This window comes from Rousettus aegyptiacus, unplaced genomic scaffold, assembly GCF_014176215.1.
Source record: "Rousettus aegyptiacus isolate mRouAeg1 unplaced genomic scaffold, mRouAeg1.p scaffold_m13_p_16, whole genome shotgun sequence".
Lineage (NCBI taxonomy): Eukaryota > Metazoa > Chordata > Mammalia > Chiroptera > Pteropodidae > Rousettus > Rousettus aegyptiacus.
In genome coordinates, this window is record NW_023416291.1 from 27,691,929 (window position 1) to 27,712,503 (window position 20,575).

General features: G+C 33.1%; 1 protein-coding gene and 1 pseudogene across 1 annotated transcript in view; one reads left to right on the forward strand and one right to left on the reverse strand.

Moving 5' to 3' along the window:
* ANXA10 (annexin A10) overlaps window positions 1–20,575 on the reverse strand; it is a 60,576-nt gene that overhangs the window by 552 nt on the left and 39,449 nt on the right. Inside the window, exons 4-11 of the mRNA XM_016148181.2 lie at window positions 16,993–17,106; window positions 15,143–15,233; window positions 14,058–14,137; window positions 7,152–7,205; window positions 6,962–7,055; window positions 6,198–6,293; window positions 4,122–4,180; window positions 1,909–2,031 (exon numbers count right to left, since the gene is read on the reverse strand). Coding sequence (XP_016003667.1) covers window positions 1,909–2,031; window positions 4,122–4,180; window positions 6,198–6,293; window positions 6,962–7,055; window positions 7,152–7,205; window positions 14,058–14,137; window positions 15,143–15,233; window positions 16,993–17,106 — 711 coding nt within the window. The remainder of the gene's footprint in view (window positions 1–1,908; window positions 2,032–4,121; window positions 4,181–6,197; window positions 6,294–6,961; window positions 7,056–7,151; window positions 7,206–14,057; window positions 14,138–15,142; window positions 15,234–16,992; window positions 17,107–20,575) is intronic.
* LOC118612744 lies at window positions 15,780–15,898 on the forward strand (annotated as a pseudogene).

A 20,575-nucleotide genomic window follows, 5' to 3' on the forward strand; every position in this document is an offset into this window, starting at 1 on the left:
ATAGTATTTCTAAAAAGAACTATAATTCCTCTGAACTGCAATATGAAAGATTCATGGGCCATTAGCTTTTCCAAAATTATTTACTTTTTCATGTAAAGATTTAATGTGTCCTGAGAACTATTCATAGTGGAAGTTATTGAAAAATAATACCACGATTATAGTCAATAGAATGAGGTTTATATAAAGTTGATTGAACCCTAATGTGTATTTATAAGAAGAATAAATTGCAGTAAAAGTAAATCTTCTCTTCAACTTCAGAAAGAGATGTACTAATATTATTGCTATAAATCAGTGACTAGAGGGCAAATTGGCAATATGCCTTAAAAAGTCATAAAAACATTTATGTTCATTAATGTAGTAATTTTAATTTGATAAATATATCCTAAGGAAATAATTATCAATTACTAATGAGCACAAATATTTTTTCTAAAGAATATACACCATATTATGTATGATAGTGAAAAATTAAAAAGCAACATATAATCATACAGGGTAGGTTATGTACTTTCTAACTTATATAATAAAAATATTCCTTTAAGTGGTAAAGCATATTAATGTTTAGATATTTTTTTAAAAAGACAGCACCTATAACAAATTTTATTACTGTTTATCTGTGCTAGAGTATTAAAGTAATTTTTATCTTTTTTTATGATCTTCCATAGTTCCTAAGTTTTTTAAAGTAATGATAGTAAAAATAAATGAATTCTAAAAACTTTCTTTGTTAACACTCAACTATCATATGAATGTTCTCTCATACAAAGCCATGTAATTATAATTTATTGCTTTAAATACACATAGTAAAGTTACATTAATATATTAATGTTAATAGATTTTGAGGTGGCTGTGATTATTTGCAATAAATGTATTAGAATTAATTTATTCATTTAGAAAACAAGTAATAACACAATGCTCAATGAGAAATGTTTATCATCACCAAAAGTTTAGGGTTCTGAGGGTGGATGTAATGAGAGCTTTATCAAAGACACAGGAATAAAATTTATCTTAACTGGTCCATCAACTCTTCCTCTAGGAGCTACTTCAGCTATGCATGGGCTTACAAGGTATTATAGTTTTTGTGGTCTCTTGGTCTTTGGGTTGTTGAGTTGCTTCTGGATCACCCTTTCAATGAACTAAAAAGCTATTTATACATTTGAAAATTTCATTGGGAAACAATGTGAGCAAGGTAACAGCATAGGTATGTGAGAAAATGAAGATATATTTTCAGGGCCCCATCCATGCTTGGTTAAATGCTCTGCTGGTGCCATCTTGAAATTCTTTATAATTTTCTTGTAAAAGGGATCAAACATTTTATAGGTGGTCCTGTATATTTTGATGTCTTTGCTAGGTTTTATCAAACTCCAGGGTAAAGTTTAGACGTGTCAGAATAATGAAACGGGCTTGATTACCTCTGAATCACTGTTCTTTGCCCTTCAAAGGCTAAAAGGGATATATAGAATTTTACATAACTATCAAAGTTGCTGCAGATCAGTATTTATGGGATTTGACTGTCTGCCCTGCCATCCATGACAATATGACAGACAGCCACACTGATCTAAGACGCCTCTTCACAATTAATGCGGTCTTCTTACAAAATGTATTTTTTTCAGTGCTGATTCTGCTTTAGAACCTAGCTCATAAAGCACAATTACACAAGTAGGGGATGAATGTTTGACTTGACTATGTCAATGATTTTTGCTTAAAACACATGAAAGAGGAGTAAGTTCTGTCATTGACGTGAGGGTGTTTCCTCAGCACTGTTGATACACTAAAGGTTGTGTGAAGTAGATCATCCCTGTCAGAACATTTAATATTTAGATTCTAACATGAAATGATTTAAATTAAATTTCTTATTTCAGTTTTATAAAGGAAAAACTATGGGTCAAAATAAATCATGTGTGGGAGACTTACTCTGATATCATGAAATAGGGATTTTCCATATCTCTCTTTGTATCGTTTCCTTATGGTCATCAGGTCTATTTCACTTCTGGCAATTAGGATCCTGATTACGGTTTTGTTATGGAAACCAAAGTCCTAAAAGGTACAGAAAGAGGGCAAAGAGGATGAGAAAACAGTACCTTACAGTCAATCTGTTTAAAACAGACTCATTACTTTAACTACATAGCAATTTACTCTAGTCATGTATCCCTCAAACACTGGCCCCACCATCTGGGGAGAGCCTGCCAGATTCTCAGAGTCACCTCTGTCTTCCTTTCTCTCACTGTGTAGTACAATGAAGTGTTCTACCTATTTTTCTTCTTAAATACTCTGTACCCTTTATTTCTGGTGTCACTGTCTTGATGCTGGCCCTTATCGTTTCACCTTGATTCTACAATTAGTTGCTCCCTTTCCATAAAAATTCTTAGTGGTGGGGGCAAGGAAAGGGAATAGGAAGGGATTGCACTTTATTACATGAATGTTGATATGTCTTAGACGACAACTATATTTTTGTCTTATTGTCTGTTTATTATTAAAAATTGTAAAAGTAAAAATTCCAGGTACTTGAAATATTTGCTGATTTAAACTCAAATATTGAAAAATACAAAAACAATTTCTGTGTACTAGCTGCAGAGAGAACCCTGCTTTATGAATAAATTTCAAATTGTCTTTTCAAATGGAGTAATGGTGACATCCAGTGGCCAGTAAGCATAAACCATTTGATGTCTGAACATTTTAGATGTAGACCCACTACCAAACTTTTCATTATTTGAGGTGATTAAAGTGAAAGATCTACCCAAGTTTCCATATTTAAGTTGCATATCATTCGCTGAGAGCCCACTGGACAAAACACAGAGGTTTTCTTTGATTAGGAGTGGTGACCGAGATTTTATATTTAGCGTCCTCATATACTAAAAGTTTGGTTACTCAAATATACAATCCTCCTCTTTACCTGAAAACCAGTTGTGAGTACACACATCTTCCTTTTTTGCGTTGCAACACACACATCAGGGATATGGCTTTTACTTATTAATAGAATTACTAGACCCTTTGTGGCATGATGAGTCGGACTAACTGTTATGACCTTTTTCCTGCGGAATAAAGGTGGGAGCTTTATTCCGCGTGGGAGAAGGAAACGGCTGAAGTCAGCCAGTAGCACTGCCTAACACACTGTTTTAGATAATTTTCTAAACAAATCAATTTTTCCTGCTTGGAAAAAGAATAAAAGAGAAATGGAGGACAGTGAGCATTGATCTTCCTCTTGTGTATTGAGGATGCAAAAATACTTGTGTATAAATAAAAAATATTCTTTACATAGATATATAACAGAAATATTCTTGATGGGTGCATACTATTCCAGAATGCTGGCTACTTTTATGATATTTGTCTGTAAAAAATTCCATAAGAATAAAATACTCTTTCAATTAAAATTTCTGTGCTAGTGAATCATTTTTAATAGTTTTTAGTGAGTTTTCAAGGCTATGTCATATGCATAATGATTTGTATCATACCTCTTTTTTTCTAAATATATTTCATTTACATTATAGATAAGGTGCAAATTGTTTTAGTCATTTAAGTGTTTGCTTCTCTAAAAATGAATGTAACAAAGGATGTAAGATAGACAATCACACTAAACTATGAAAAACATTCTGACTTGATTACAAATTTAGTTTTAGAGTTTATTGTTGTCTAGCGATCTTTTTTAAAGTATTATTTTAAAAATAATACTTTATATTTAAATAACCACTGACTTTTTTGTGTGTTTTAAAACTTTAGGAACATCAAAATTTCTTACTGAGAGTTTGTACTGTTTTGACATTTTCTGCTTGATACCATATGTTCTGTACTTCCTTAGGCAAGGTGAGAGTATTTGGCAAGATACAAAAGAATTTGGATTTACTAATTTCTTCAGTCACTAAGTAACACTAAGCACATGGGGGGAGATAAGCCCCAAGGAATCATACTTCTTTAGGTACCTCAGTTTGGTACAGAAAACAGAGCATTATTTTTATGTGATGAGTCTCATTTTGGTGTATGCTATTTCAGCATATTTTCTGTTAAATGACTGTATTTGCATATGAGTACAAAAATGAAAATCGATATTTAAGTAATGGAAGCAAAGCTAGCTCTTTCAGAGAGTAGACATGATTCTGGAGAAATGTTTAATATTTATGGACCATACTTACATGGATTGCACTATATAGTCTATAAGCAAAATAGGCTGGCTTGTCTCGAACACAGAGAACTGAAAAAAAATCATAGAGAAAGGAAGAATGTTTGAGAGTGACAATATACATTTTCTTTAAAATTTGAGAAGGGAAGTGCTTTTTTTTTCTGTTATAATCCTAGAGGAGTGATAATTTGTGAGTTCTATATGAGATCCCTCATTATACATTGTATTAAAATTTCAACATTTAGAATGTAAAACCATAAAAATATAAAGCAATGATATAATGATTCATTCAGATTTTTATTAATTTCTACCTTTTGTTACTCTTTTAGTTCCTTCATATAGCCTAATGAAGAAAAATGTATCCTTCTTATCTTAAAATTAAATAAAAGCTTCAAAAGACCCAGGTTATCACCACTATTATAGATTTTTATTATTGTAGGATTCAATGTGATATGATCCCGTGAAAATAGTTCATCTTCTCAAACATTATTTTTAGTCTTTTGTAGATTCATGAGTAAATCTGAGATCTCTTAAGGAGAAATTGTATGAACCATAACAGGTCTGTCCCAGTGTTATAAGTCATCTATTAAAACCACTATGACATTAGAACAGCCCAGGGCCTAGTCAATAGTTTTGATGAAAGTCAGTTGGTGATTATAGACATTCAATAATAAGTAAATAAATTAATGAATGAATGAGTAATGTATGCAAAGCTATAATTCTAAGCAAAAATAAAATCTTCATAATGGTGTTTTATCTATAGTTCAAGTGGTTATTTTAGATTGTGAGACCATGTCTTCATCTTTTACTTTATAACTATGAACCCTGTAAGCACTCCTGTGTCACTGCTAGAATATAAATGTCTCAAATAAAATGACAGGGACTTTTTTTGTTGCTTTTTGTTATGGTTGTTTTACTGTCCCATCTGCAGTACCTAAATCAATAACCAGAATAGTAAATATTCAATGTTTATTGAATGAATGAACAAATCAATTTAATTTTTTTCTGGGATTTCTGGTGTCCAGTATCTCCTCTCTCATGCCCACTGCTTTGTTTGTGGCAGTGGTCTGTAGAGGAAAGAGAGCAGTTCTTAAGACTCAGATAACATGACTGCTGGTCATAACTTTGTTGCTAATTAGCCGATAGACTTTGGAGTAGTCACTGAACCTCTATGGTCTTATTTTGATGTGATGTATAAGTATTAAAGCATTTTGAGAATTTGCCAAAATATTTGTACCTTATTTCAGAATAAATACACAGATATTATATTTTGTATGTTTTTTTAGGAATTTCATAGAACCCACCAAATTCTTTTTTTATGAAATCCTAGCTTAAAACTCCTTTACAAAATAAACTATAAATATTCTGTTATCTCTCAGCTCCCACTCCCATGTAGGTTTGTGCTGTTCTAGGAATGGAAAAGTCACAAAATTCATTTGTTCAACAAATAAGTGATTATTTGATGTGCGCCTATTACAGGGACATTTCACAATGACCCTTATTTGCACTCCCTGTGATGTGGGCTGTCAAGTCAGAGCACAGCACAAGGTAAAGCATGGATAGTTTAATAGTAGTTTTTATGAATAGCTCCTACTGTTCCCCCTTTTAGAGGAATATGAAAGTATACCTCTCTCACAAAAGCCTGCAGAAATTACTGCTAAAGTAACAACTTGGTAAATCTTTTTTTATAGTAGAACTTACATCTAAAGGCAAATTTATTAGAGAAAAGGAATATATATCACTAGCATTTATCTGCTCTTTAACAAGGGAATGGAAGTCAGTATATATAAAATAAATTTTAAGGAATGACATCCAAATTACCCAAAAGAGAGCATCTGAGAACCCAAGGTTTTTTAGTAAGCAAGTTGAACCAGCTAACAGAGAAGTTCACTGAAGTTATCAGGTTGGCAGGTTAGTGCGTTGGATCTACAGCTGATATACTTTTCTTCAACTGAGTTAACATCCCTTCTAAGTAATTAAACTTGGGGGAAAGCGACTCAATAAAGAGCTTACCCATGCATCTTCAGAGCCAGTCAGCATTCATTGTGCCCTAAAAGGTCAGGTGCACACCAAATAAACCATTACTTACCTATTGCAACTAGCAGCTCTTGAAAGTATCCATCATAACATTCATTAATGGCATCTACTATGTCTTGCCCAGAAACATTTTGGAATTCCTGGAAAACTTTAACAAATTGATGCAATTTAATGGAAATTTTGTAAATATTATAAATTTAAAATACAAGTATTGATTACATTGTTGTACACAGTGAAGGTAAATAAAGTATAAGGGTGGGGTTGGGTTGAAGTAGATTATCTTTAAATTTTTTATAGACTTTTGTGTGTTTTACATATGTAGAAAAAAATTTTAAATAAGAGGAACAGAAAGATGCAGCAGCTGGAGACAGTCACAGTACAGATTAATATGGGTGCACCTTGAAGACCAACAAGGCAGTTTTCCATCAATAGTGGTGTTGGTAATAATGATCTCACCCCATTATGGACTGATCAAGCTATGTTCACTGTATTCTTTTCAAGGCAACATATAATGTGCCTAATAGGAAATAGCTAATATAGTTGAGTAAATTCTCCATCAAAAACAGGGATAGTTTTAAAAGGTTCAATATTTAAAACTTATATATTGGTTATTAGAAAAAATAAAATTATAAGGAAACTTTATTCCTTAGTAATGTCATTAGATGAGGCATGTCTTTACAAACATAATTCCACATTAGTATCTTTGAGACAACGAGCTTTCCTCTATGTAACTAACATTACCCCCAGCCCTATAAGTGCTTGCTTTTTATTATATAACTAGTTAATTATCCAAAAAGAAATCTGATTAATAATTACCCAGCCACAGCTGTTGATAACTCTTGTTGCATAGGATCATTTGTAGCATGGTTTTGTGTTCCCCTGTCTTTCGCTGACAGGCTTCCCACAGGACCTAAAATGTCATACACACAGGCATTAGTGCCACAACTACTCCAGACCAGTTTAATCAAAGTTCTTTAGAGTCATTTTGAGAGCTGGTTCTAGTTACCATTGCATCCTGAGCAGCCATAGCAGGGTTTGTATATCCCTCCTCTCTGGTTCCCTGTAAAATAAGCACAGGTTTCCCTTTGTAACTGTTCTTAATTGACAACCCCTATAGAATTACTGGGACAAAAATCTGTGAACCACCAAATACACTGGTAATTGCTAAGAGAGTTCAAACATTATTTAGAGTTGGATATTCCATTTATTGAATACTTTATAAAATATATTTTTTAATGTAAGTTTTCTTTGTATTTATATATGTATTTATTTATTTATTTATTTATGTAGTAGCAGTGGTAATATTTCAAAGATTTTGAATTGTTTTTTGCTTTTCCAAATCCCTGTAAAGTATCTTTTCCCCTATTAAAAAAAGAAAAAAAAAAAAAGAATCTACCGCCTGGCTGTCGGTGGTAGAGATGGGACTTAACATTGTTAGAGTAAAAATGTAGAGAGAAAATAATGAGTTAATATCCAGTCTCTGACCTATAAAATAGGGTATTGGCAACAATAAAATAATTATAAAATCCAAATTCTGTGGAATGATCATATTTTGTAAATTTGTTTTACTCCCATCTCTTTAGCATATAAAGAATAGACATGGTCAAACTGACCTAAGAAACATCCATTTCAAACAGGATGGAAGAAGGGAAGGAGGGCTAGCCAAGGCAAGATGCTCTGGTCCCCAAGGATTATGAGAAAATGAGGGGAGAAAGAAGTAGGAGAGATATGTGATCAGACAGTTAATATCTAGAGGGTAGGATATATATATATCCACCATGGAGATATGCGCGCGCTCTCTCTCTCTCTCTCTCTCTCTCTCTCTCTCTCTCTCTCTCTCTCTCTATATATATATATATATATATATATATATATATATATATATATATATACACACACACACACAATCAGTGAATTCAGTCATAAGCAAGGCTGGACAGAGGGAAGTCCTGAATATAACTCTCTTGAGTTAATCTCAATCCCTAAGTAGTATGAATGGGCCCCAAATTTCTTATCTGTTCCTGATGGAGGAACTGGCATGGTAGCTGAGAACCTGGTTAGGGAGCTTGACAGATGGAGTTGTTTATGACCATGTCAGGGACAGATTGTCCCAGTAGCCAAGAACTACAAGGTGGACCACCACAAAAGTTTACTTGGCTCTGACCAAATAGAAACAGAATAAAGAATTTTAAATTTACCACCCATATGGCTGACAGCTAACACTGAGAAATGCTCACATCCTAGACACCTATGCCTTATATGCCACGTGTCTGGAGTTGCCTAGAACTGCCATTTCATTGTCAAGGTGAGCAAGGATGCAGAAAATATCTTCAGGGTCTGAGGACACTATCCTCTCTTGTTGCCAAGACATCTCATAAACCATGCACACACACACACACCTCTCCACCAAGTGCCCTTTTAGAGAGAAAAAGGGGAAAGGCTAGAAATCTGACAGTTGAGTTAATGCAATACACATATAAATGAGATTGACCCTATACTCTCATATTGACTGTTCCACATATTGTATAGGTTAAATTTGCCATATTAGACTAAATATTAGTTTTTTTTCCCATTTCCTTGCTAAACAAAAGCTGGAGGCATATGAGAAATATCAATTTAATCATAGAGAAATAAACTATATTTTCTTGTGAGTAAATTTGTAGCCATGAAAAATTGAATGTTAATCATAACGCATCTAAAGGTGGAGAGATAAGGAAAAATTGATGTAAGCCTATCAGACACATTTATTTTGCTTCATTTCATTTCCTTAAAATATTAGTGACTAAGAATGTGTGCACGAAATTCTTGTTTTTAAAATCACTGTATTTATGTATGTATGTATAAATGTGTGTGTGCATATGTGTGTGTGTGTACTTTATACATGTTTGAGCAAGAAATAGAAGACCACATTTAGAGTGAACATAATTTTATTGAGTGGTAGGATTATGGGTGGTATTTGATTTTCAAATTATGGAAGTATTGAGGTGCAGGGACTTTAGTGGTTGTATAGTTTTGCTCCTTGAAGATTAAAAATAAATAGGCTTACAGATATTAAATAATTACCCAAACTCTGATTGTTAGAAAAAGATGATTATTTGATAGTGTTATTTCTGTCTCTGAGATTTGGTTACTGTATGCTTAGCCAAAAGAAGTCATTATTTTCAGACAATCTCCTGTAGTCAGTCACTCTTTTACGGTTTTAATTCACACAAAGTATCATATTACTAAAAGCGATTAATATGCTATACCTTCTATGGACATTTGCCATTTATTTAATAATACAAACTTACCATAGTAATTCTTAGTCTTCACCTTCTTTGACTTATCGGTAGGATTCAAAGTAATCGATCACTCTCTCCTCCTGGCTTTACCTTCATCACTGGGCTTCCATCCTGCACTCTCTCTTTCTTTCTTTTTCTTTCTTTCTTTCTTTCTTTCTTTCTTTCTTTCTTTCTTTCTTTCTTTCTTTCTTTCTTTCTTTCTTTCTTTCTTTCTTTCTTTCTTTCTTTCTACTTCATTGGTTAGTTCTTCTCAATCTTGTGCATTGGTTCCCCTTTTTACTTTTGTATCTCTTAATATTGGAAAGTTGTAGTACTCACTTTTTGATTCTGTTCCTGTCTGTATCTACTGTCCCACCCTTGTTAATCTTAACTATGCATGTGGCTTTAAATCATTCATATTTTCTTAGCGATTTCCAAACAAACTATATAGCTAAGTGTATATATACCCTTGCAAAGTTTGTAAGAAGTATTTAAGAATTTTCTGTAGTTCTGTGTACCTGAAAATTTTTTTTGAAAGATAAGATTTTGGACTTGAAATGGTGCCCATCTATTTACTTCTTCGTGCAGTTAATTGCCAAGTACACTTAAAGCAGACTGCTAAATTAAAAGAATGCAAATAAGTAAGTTTGTAATTTAGCTTTTTTGACCAAGGCAGTGTCATCCTGATTTTGTCACAAAAAATAGCTAAGATAGCTTCATAGTATGTGTAATTGATGTACATGTCAGATAAATGGGATAAATGAGTGTAGAACTTGTAAAATAGAAATGTGAAAGGAAGAAATTAAGGCAATTAAAATCTAGCTGAAAATACTCAGAGCAGGTAATTTGACAATGGGTGACCCCTGAAAGCCATTGGCAATAACATCCCCAGAAGCCTCACTGTCCTAGGGGAGTCCTGATAGCCAAGATGAGGAGTAAGCATCCAGCTGGGTAGTTTCCATTCTCTCTCTCTCTCTCTGTGAAAACATTTATCAACTCCAGTGTGATTTGCACATATTGATTAATTAATCTCTAAGTGACTAATTTTTCACTATTTGACAGATAATTAGATCTCTTGTAAATCTAGTTTAATAAAAGCACTCAGGAAATGCTGTAAGCCAGTTTAATAATTGGCATTAGTTTTCAAGAAGAATGTGTTCTGGCTGAGTTGTTTCCTTATTAGAAATAGCCCTGTAGGAAAATACTTTATAGATTAAGTGAAAAATCTTCTCTCCCAGAAAATATGACAGTAATTTTCAACACTTTCCATTTCATGAATACCTGTAGGCTCAGTGCTCTAATTCCCTCAATCGATTAATTTATGAAAAGAGGTGTGTCTTAATATCCGTGATGTGAAAAAGATGAAAGCCATGGACAGTCTTTCTTTTGATTCTGAAAGTGACCATGCAGGGGGAGGTAGAGAATGTAATTAAGACAACTGGAGAATTTTAGAATATTTGTATTGGGAGGGCATTGAGAAAGAATGGGTTCACATACCTTAAGTATAGAGTAAATCCCTAATCTGAACCACAAGAAGTTTAAATGATAAATTCAAGGACATAAAACTGACTTATAATATAGCCAAGAAAAACACATATATAGATATACACCTTGTTGTATTACAGAGACTCATCTATCTATATCTATCATCTATCTATCTATCTATCATCTATCTATCTATCTATCCATCTATCATTCAATCATCTATCTAAATCTAGATAGATGGTAGATGATAGGTGATAGATAAATAATAGACAGACAGACAGGGGCAGAGAGAATAATAATCCCAATGAGAGGATGAAAGAGATTTGGTTACACTACAGCAATCCTCAGTTGTCTAGTTGGAACTCCTCGGCACTAAATTTCACAACCATTTAGGAATGAATTCTCTTTTTAGTAAAATATTTAAACAGTCTCTCTAAAGTGGTGTATACCACAGTGGAGAGAAGTAATGAACTTTGTCAATTTCCTGATTCACTTTCTATCTTTTTCTAATCTTCTAAATTTACTGATCTAAATCTTAAATCAGGAATCTTAAACTTGAAGAGTCATTTGTGTAGAAGTGAGGAGTCAATGGAAAATCTTCAAAATATTTACAAGCTTAAGATAATTTGTACATTTTACTAAGAAGTATGAATTACATAGAATTATTGATTTTCAAAAAGACTATTAAGGGAGATTATACAAAGATATAGCCTTTCAAAAGTTTTTTGCTTCCATTTCCTATTAACATATTTCATATAAATATGTTAATGTGTATTTAACATATTTATAAGAAATATGTTTTATTTTAAATATATAAGTTGTGTTTTAAATTTTAAGGGAAATGTAGTGTGAAATTTTGTATAATCTTTAAGTAACCCTTATTAACTTTTCTTGGCTTCTGATAAAATCTAGGTCTCTATTCACCCTTATTTTTGATATTCTATATTGAAAGGAAAATTTTACTACATTGGAAATCTATTTTCAAGTTAAACACACACAAACACTCAAAGTTTGGCCTTTAGAAATTTAATTTAAGAAGTTATACTTTATCCTGTTAAGTCATAATACAAATTAGGTAAAACCTAGTGATAAAATCCATTGTTGTGTGTTATTTTAAAATATGTGTCTATACAGATAATACTATTAATACGAACACTCACACTTACATATTCTGTCAATAATAAAGCATTATTGTTTAATTTCATAAAAAAAGAACTGCAATTATGAACAAGGTTGATTGTCCTATTATACCAGGAGAAAAGATTGCTCATTGATTTTTTCCCCCTTATGATTTATTTTCTCTTATGTTTAATTTTCAGAAGTGTTTTTGTTTTTTTATTTTACCTGAAATAAAAGAATGTTTGCTTTATCAACAAGAATGTTTTAAAATACATTGTGATCCTGATTCTTAGATGTCAGTTACTTTTAGGTGGTTTATAGCTCAACTTTTAAAGAGGTGCCCAGATTCTAAGAGGTTGTTTGTGTATCGGTCATTGAGGTTTTATCGAATAGAAGTAGAACTGCAATGGAATCAAACAGGGTTGGAGGTAGGAGTAATTAAACTGAACAGGGGAAGGACCGTGTCATTAGGTGTTTTCTATTAGCCCTCTCGTTCAGTAGAGGTGCAAAGTTGGGTGAGCCATTTAACTTCTCTGGACCTCAGTTCCCCATCTCTCCAAGGAAGGCATAGGGAGACCTGGGTTCCCTGGGAAGCTGACTGTGATGCAGATCAGCAGGCATCTTGTTTATTATGGGATGTGCTTGAGATCAACACCTGTGCGAGGGAGAGAAGCAGATTTGGCAGAAGGAGAAGCCGAATTGATGGAATGCAAAGTAGTCCTAATGAAACCCTTTTTTTTCCCTACTAGATGACATTTTTATGTAATAATTAAAATTGATTTCTACTTGGGTATTAAGAAAATAAAATCTTGTTTGATAGTAGAATGCAGCTCATAGATTTACAATGGAACTGTTAGCTTTCTTCCTCTGTTTGGAGGAATACGTACATCAACATGAATTTCTGACTGGAAACTGTTGTTTTAATTTATATTATGTAGCATCATTACTTCATAATTAAAAAATAATGACCCTTCTAAGTTGAGAGAATGTTTTAATTAAAATTAATCTTATGACATTTAAGTTAGAAAATATTCAATTAGGCTGAGATTATTTTTAAATATTAATAATTTTTATTAATTTTTTCTTATAATGACTTTTACGTCTCACAAATTAAAATAAGGATATTTCTACAATTTACACAGAATCTTGAGTTGGACTGTAAGAAACCAAACTATCTACTCTCAGGTTGTTATTTTTTTGATACTCGCGTAAGTAGCACTAATGTAATAGTTGAAATGATAAACCAATGTTATAACCCTAGAGATTAACATCCTCAGAATAGGACTTCATTAATCGAGACTGATAATATGAGCAATTTATGAACCATGCAGCCAAATCATGCAAATCCAAATCAAACCAAATCAAAACCAAACACAATAAAGCAAATTCTTGATTTTGTTTTTAAAATTTGAAATATTTAATTGAAAAGTCAGTGGATTTGCTTGGTACTCAGACACTTTTTTCAACTGAACAATTTGTAGGACTCCAATCAGCACAAATTACCACTCCGTCAATGTAGGGCAGTTGACACGTGGCTTCCTCAGCAGTGCTTTTTTAAAAATTTCTTCATGCCTAATTCTACACTGACAATGACTGGGGTGTCTGTGTGTGTGCGCACACACACACACATGCACGCACAAATACACAGAATTAAAATCCATATTTCCTGGAAAGGGATGTAATTGTTAGTTTGTATTCCAATCTGGCTAATATATTCATCCATTCTCTTATTAAATCATACAAAATACATGTAGAATATGAAGTTTTTAATCACATTAAAAACATTAAAGGAAATCACATCTCCTGTGTTTGATTGGATATGTAAATCTTCCCCAGATGAGGAAGATAGCAAAAAAGAAATGGTCGATTATTCATATTTGTTTGTCTCTATACCTAACTCATGTTTCTATATAGTGCCTTGAATTTAGCCAATATCCGATAAGTGTAATTTTACAGAATTTACTGTTAAAGTGGAGTAAACAGGTTTTCTGTCCTGTTTTTTGAAAATGAAGCATATCTATTTTAGGTAGGAATTTGGTGTTTCATACCTGGACCAAGTTAATGAGAGTATCTCTGAAGTGTCCTGAGGTTTCTGAGTAAATGTCCTCCTGAAGGTTACTGCTGTATTCTAAATAAGAAAACATCCATGTGAAAGGTATGACTTATTACAGAACCACATATCAATGCGCTCTAAATAACTAATGCTACTTCCCCAACTGTGAGTGGAAAATACAGGAAATATAATCAATCTGTTGACATTTCTTTGTCTTTTACTACCTTCTATTCAGATAAAGCCAATAAACAGTTCACCAAAGAAATCTGACACCTAAGAGAAACATAGGCATGAATCTGTTTTCTTTAAAAAGATTATCTTCATTCCAAAATTGAAAAACCACAATAAAAGTCATTCCACATTTTATAATTCTCCAAAGTCAGAATTATGTGTTCTATTTCCATAGACTGCTGCTCATCCTAGAGTTTTTCCCAAGTGCTTTGTCTCATTTCAATATTTTAAATGAAGGTTCTTACTTTCCCTTTGTGAAAGTCTTGTTTTTGTTCAAATACAACATAGCTGACTATCTGGAACATTTTCTTGACATTCAATATCACATTGTACATGATGGAATGGAATATAGGCATTACACCTTTTTGAAAATGAAAATAGTTAGCCTTTCTACTTTTAAAATGTGTGACAATCTGGTTTTGAAGTAGATTACAAAATTTATGTGACCTGAAGTTGTTACCTATATTTGTAGAACCCGCTGATTGATTATCGCACTTTGCTTTATTTCGTCTACGTTCCTGGTCTCTCCTGGGTAAGAGGTATAATGCTTCCCAAACCCTTGTGCTGAGCACTTGCCTTATCTTAATGTCAAAGTTCACCTCATAATAACTTGTAATTATTTTCTCAGAAAATTTGCTTAATTAATTGCCTAGGAAATTGTTTCATTTTTTTACACTCTAATCATCGGTTTTCTTAATGAGTTCAGTGGTATTGAATAAGTGATATTTCGAATATAAGAGTAGCTTAGAAAATTCTTTAAAATACATGAACCGGAATTCTTTTGTGTTATTTGAAAAATAAGAAGGATATGTATGTATAAAACATATGTACATATGTATATTTCCTTACGCAAATAGTAGGCTTCTTGCATCTGGAAAATTTCTCCTTTTGTTCTCGAAGCTAATATGTCAATGAGACATTTTTCTTCAGTGCCTGCTCCCTGGAGAGACAGAGAAATAGAGAAATATAAGGGTATTTGTATGGAGAACAATAGTGCACCTTATGTAGTATAAATGGATACAGCTTTCCTGAAATTCTGACAGGTGGCAGAGGCAAAACGAATTTTATTTGGAATCAAGACAGTCCCAATTCAGTGATGGTGTTCTTATTTACCAGCTGTTTGATCCTGAGAAAGATATTATTATCTGAAACTCTGTTCTTTAATTTAGATTAAAACAGCATAGGCATTTCAAAATAATGTGGGAAAAATATGTTTAATCAATGCTCATGAAAATGATGTTTTCTTTTGTTTGTTTGTTTATTTATTTATTTATTTTTCTGTTTCTGCTAGAATATCAGTTGTGTGGAAAGCTGAAACCTGGGTCTCCTAATTTCCCAGTAATATTTCAGGGACCTCATCTTGCGTCTCCTTAGATGTGAAATTTGTACGATTTGCCTAAACATTTGCACTGGGTACTTTCTAGAGTCCATTACAGCCTTATGCATATTTTCTTTCCTAATAGTGATTTTAAAGACAACACATCTTGTCTACGGCCATGTCACCTTGAACAAGCCCGATCCCATCTGATCTTGGAAACTAAGCAGGGTCAGCCCTGATTAATACTTGGATAGGAGACCACACAGGAAGACCAGGTGCTGTAGGTGTGAACAATAAAATATAAGGGATTGTAAATTGAAAAGGTCCTTGCAATCTGTGAGGTCAACCAAGGGTTGCCTCGCCTAAAAAATAAAAATAAATAAATAAAGACAGCACATCTTTTTCTGAAAAACTTCAATAATCCTTACCGTTCTATGAGATATTTTATAAAATATTACAGTTTCATCTATACAGTAACCTATAACTTCCTTCTTACAGTTTTTAGTCGAATAATTTTGCAAGAGGTAGAAATTGATATATGCAACTTAAAAAAAGAGCGATTAGTTGAAACTCATGTGAATTCCATACAATGCCTATTCTGATCTGCAAATATATGATGATCAAAATCCAGATTCCCTAATTTTTTTATTCCTTTCCTCTTTCCTGTCATGCATTGTTCACAGATTGTGATAATCTGATCATTGGCAGGCATCATATTGGAAGGATTTCAACAGTTCTGTAGGTGTTTAATATCAACATTTTAAAAGATGTAAAAGGCTTTTGTTCCCCCATCCCTTGCCAACAAAATTTCTAACAAATCTGTAGTCAAATTATTTAATAGAAATGACTTTCCTGTGAGGAAGAATGGTTCTAATCCTTCAGAAGTAAAATTTTGATACATTTGAGCAATACATTTTGTAAAGGACAAATTTAAGATCACAAAAATATCCAAATAAAAATGTCATCTGTATTTTGTCAGACTCATTATCCTATTTTTACTTAATGAGCTCAATTTTTATAAACAATTTAAAGAGGTTCAAAATATAACATTTTCCTTTAATATGTGAATACATACTGAGGAGAGACAAATCTGAATAGAACCTGAAACTTATTTACTTTTTCCTTTCGGTAGCTTAGCTGGGCCAGTGAGTCTGAGTTTGTACAAGAAAACCGGGCTACTCCCAGCCTCTGGGCTCGAGAGCCACCCTCTTTCTAACAGAGTCACTTGTCCTGGCCACAGCATTCCATTGTTTCATCTTTGCTCAGATATTCCCTCCTCCTTCCTGATTATAGGTAGCAACATCGCAGGACAGTCACTTCTCTACCAAAATATTGGCCTGTACCTGTTACAGACATTTTTTTTTTTTCATCAGACCACTACCTTCATGGCATGCCAGAGTTCGTGAGCATCATAAGATGGCGGTGGGTACATGAGGCCAACCATAACATCTTTGAAGTGATCTGAGAGCTTTTCCTTCAGGTCACTGATCAGGTCCTATGAAGGAAAAAGTCAATACTTTTATTACCAATTTCACAAGAGAAATGGAATAATTGAAGAAAGCCTTCTAGTAAAATGTCTTTTTCTGTGTCATTTCATATAATAACAAATTTGGTTTTGATTCACACATATATAGATGGATTACATGAGATGATGGACTCGAGGGTTTGAAAATGACTGAGGTGATCACATCTTTCCATGAAATGTTATATCATCTATATGGACACTCTATCATGTGAATATGGAACAATATTCTTTCCTAATCTCAACCCCAATCCTTTTTTGACTTCATTATAAAAATAAATAAAAGTTATAACCTAAAAACATTTAGTTAGAAGTTCTTAGTTTTTTTGTAGAATCAATGAAATAGTCCTTAAATAAATATGCATTTTTTATTTTATTTTATTTTATTATTATTTTATGGCAGTCTTTCTTAGCAGGAGTTTCTTGGTTATACTATTGCCAAAAATCTTGTGTAAATGATCTAAGTAATCATAGTACTTTCTTCAAATAGTCACATTAATACATTAATTTAAATATTGAAAGTTAAACACTTCTAGAGAAAAACAAGCATGCTGAACTTTTGTCTTTGGAAGACAGATATAAAAGTATGAAATTGATAATAATATTATTCTAACTTATCTTGTGAGTGTAGAGTATATATTTAAAAATATTTATGTTAAATTTATCTTTTGTAGCATTACAGAGGTATCTGAAAGATGCAATTCACTTAATGAGCAATTATGCCCATAGTTATGTCAGGTACTTGGAATGTAACAATGAAGCATAAAATCTCTTCTTTTATGGAGCTTATGTTCTGTTTAATTCCCTCATTATTTGCCATTGACTTTTTCTAATTTTTTTTACCAACTAGTTATTAAGGTGCTATTATGAGCCAAGTACTCTTCTAGGTACTGAGGCTATAGCAATAAATAAAACAGATATGAACATAGGAGCTTGTAGAGCTTATATTCTCATGTACACAGAAGCTCAATGAATGATTTTTGAATGACAGGTTGCAGTTACTCAACATGTTTCTCAGACATGGTGGTAAGTGTGGGAGAAATACAACACAGCTTCTCTGTTTTCAAGATTCGCATTTCACAAACTCAAGATAACATAAGTTAAAACATGAGCTAATGTAGATTCTAAGGCTTTCAATATCATTTTTTCAAATTTTAAGATCCTAAAGTAGTAATTCAAGAGAGTTTAAATAATTAAGATAAGAGATTAAAATGGATTTATAGGATTAGGGAAGCGTAACATGTTTGGGCAAGAAAGAACAAGTAGCACTGTGATAGAAGATGGAGAAGCCATTCATGATGGTTCATTTCATGTGTCCACATGACTAGTCTATGTTACTCAGCTATTGGTTAAACATTATTCTAGATGTTTCTGTAAGGTGTTTTTAGATGAGATTAACATTTAAATCAGTAGATTTTGTGAGTAAAGCAGATTATCCTCCATAATGTGGGTAGGCCTCATTCAGTCAGTGGAAGCTCTTAATAGAAACAGACTTACCTCTCGCCAAGAAGGGAGAATTCTGCCTGCAGACCACCTTTGGAGCTGCAATTTGGTCTGAGTCTCCAGCCTGCCCAAACCACACAGATTTGGAGATTGCCAGTCTGTACAACACCCAGAACTAATGGTTTAAAATCTCTCTCTCTCTCTCTCTCTCTCTCTCTCTCTCTCTCATAGATAGATTGATAGATAGATGAAGAAAACAGATATAGATATAGAAATGAAGAAAACAGAGGGGGAAATATTGAGTTTATTTGTTTGTTTTTCGGTGTGTGGAGGGGTCGGGAGAGGACACGCTGGGACGCGCTGGGACGCGCTGAGCGCCAAGAGCGGCTCAGAGAACCGTGGAATTAGTCCCGGCCTGCAGCACAGGTGAGGCGGATGCTGAATCTTGAAGGACTAAAGGACCGCAGGTGATTCCTGTTTGAGAAACACCTGGGTGTCTAGTGCCGCGGCTCATTGTCTCAGGCTCATCTGTGAGGAGTCTGGATCACGCCATCTATCAAGCAAGTATATACAGATACCTGTACGTATTCTGTTGTTTATGCTTCTGTGGAAAACCCTGACTTGTACGCCATTTAAGATGGTAAGTCAGTGGGTAAAAGAGAAATGTAGGATCAGGGGTAATCCTGTGTCTGTGTGTTTGCATTTGTGGTGTGAGTAAATCACTCTGAAGAGGCTGAAAGACCCACTTGGGGAAAAGATTGATATTTAGTTAGACTTACAGCACAGAACTGTGTGATGAATGTGGACCTTTGCTCCTGTGGGAACTTGGGAACCAGGGCAGTGTTTGCTGACAAAGGAACTCTAAGCCTATATTCTGTTAATTCATCAACTAATTATGGCTTCTTGAAATTATTCAATATGGATCACCAAGAGATAGGAACCTTAATTAATATTAGCTATTTTAACTTTAATGTCTACTCCTTTTAAAATTTCAAAATGTGACATCTCTTATATAAGAAAAGACTTATGCCCTTAAAATTATTTTCTTAGATAATTTTCAGTTAGTTATTTTGTTGTTTTAAAATCTAAGATACAAAACATTTCTTAATGGACTCGCTCAAGTAAAATTTTTTGAAAAAGCTATTTAAAGGGAATGAAATGTCTTCAATTTAGTAGCTTTTAGCATTTTTTTTTATACTAGCATACCTTAGAAAAATTATACAACCCACATTAACATTTGTGTCCTAAAGTAATTATTCTTTAATAGGACTGGGTATGGGGGCCATGTGGAAATTCTAGGAGAGAGGAAGAGTTTGTAAAGTTATTTATATGAGTTTAATATAATATCCTTTTTGGAGGTGGGATGCTTGTTCTTTTACTCCAAGCCAACATCACTGAAGTGAAAAAAACAGTACATACACACTTAAAGCAAATAGTATTATTATTAAAGGCCAAAAACAAAGGCTCTTATGGGCAGTGTACTGAGAGTCATAGAATTATAAGAATTCATAAAAAAATAATATCAATAAAATGAGAGTTCATGAAAGTGTAGACGTGAGTTAAGCCTTCAAAGAAGAGGTAGCATTTAATTAGGTAAGGCATAGGTGGTATCGATAAGAATATTTAAGGATGGAGAAGGCGCTGGTCTGGGTAGAGTAGAATGTGCATATGAAAGGGATAAGCTAGCTCTAAATACACATTGAATTTACTTGAAACCTAAATGTTTTAAAAGAGACTTTGGATGTCAAGTATTCCCTTCTAGTTCAGAGTGGAAAGGCCCTAATAATGGAAATTCAAAAAGGGCAGGCAGAAGAGTGTGATGATTATAATAACAACTAATATTCATTATCAACTATCTGTTGGACAGAATTTAGAGTATTAGAATAACTGTAATAATTCATTACATAAACCTTATGAATTAGGAACAAAAATTATTACACCATATAGATGAAAAAACTGTGACACATAGAGTTTAAGTGGCAAGTTCTATATAATACAA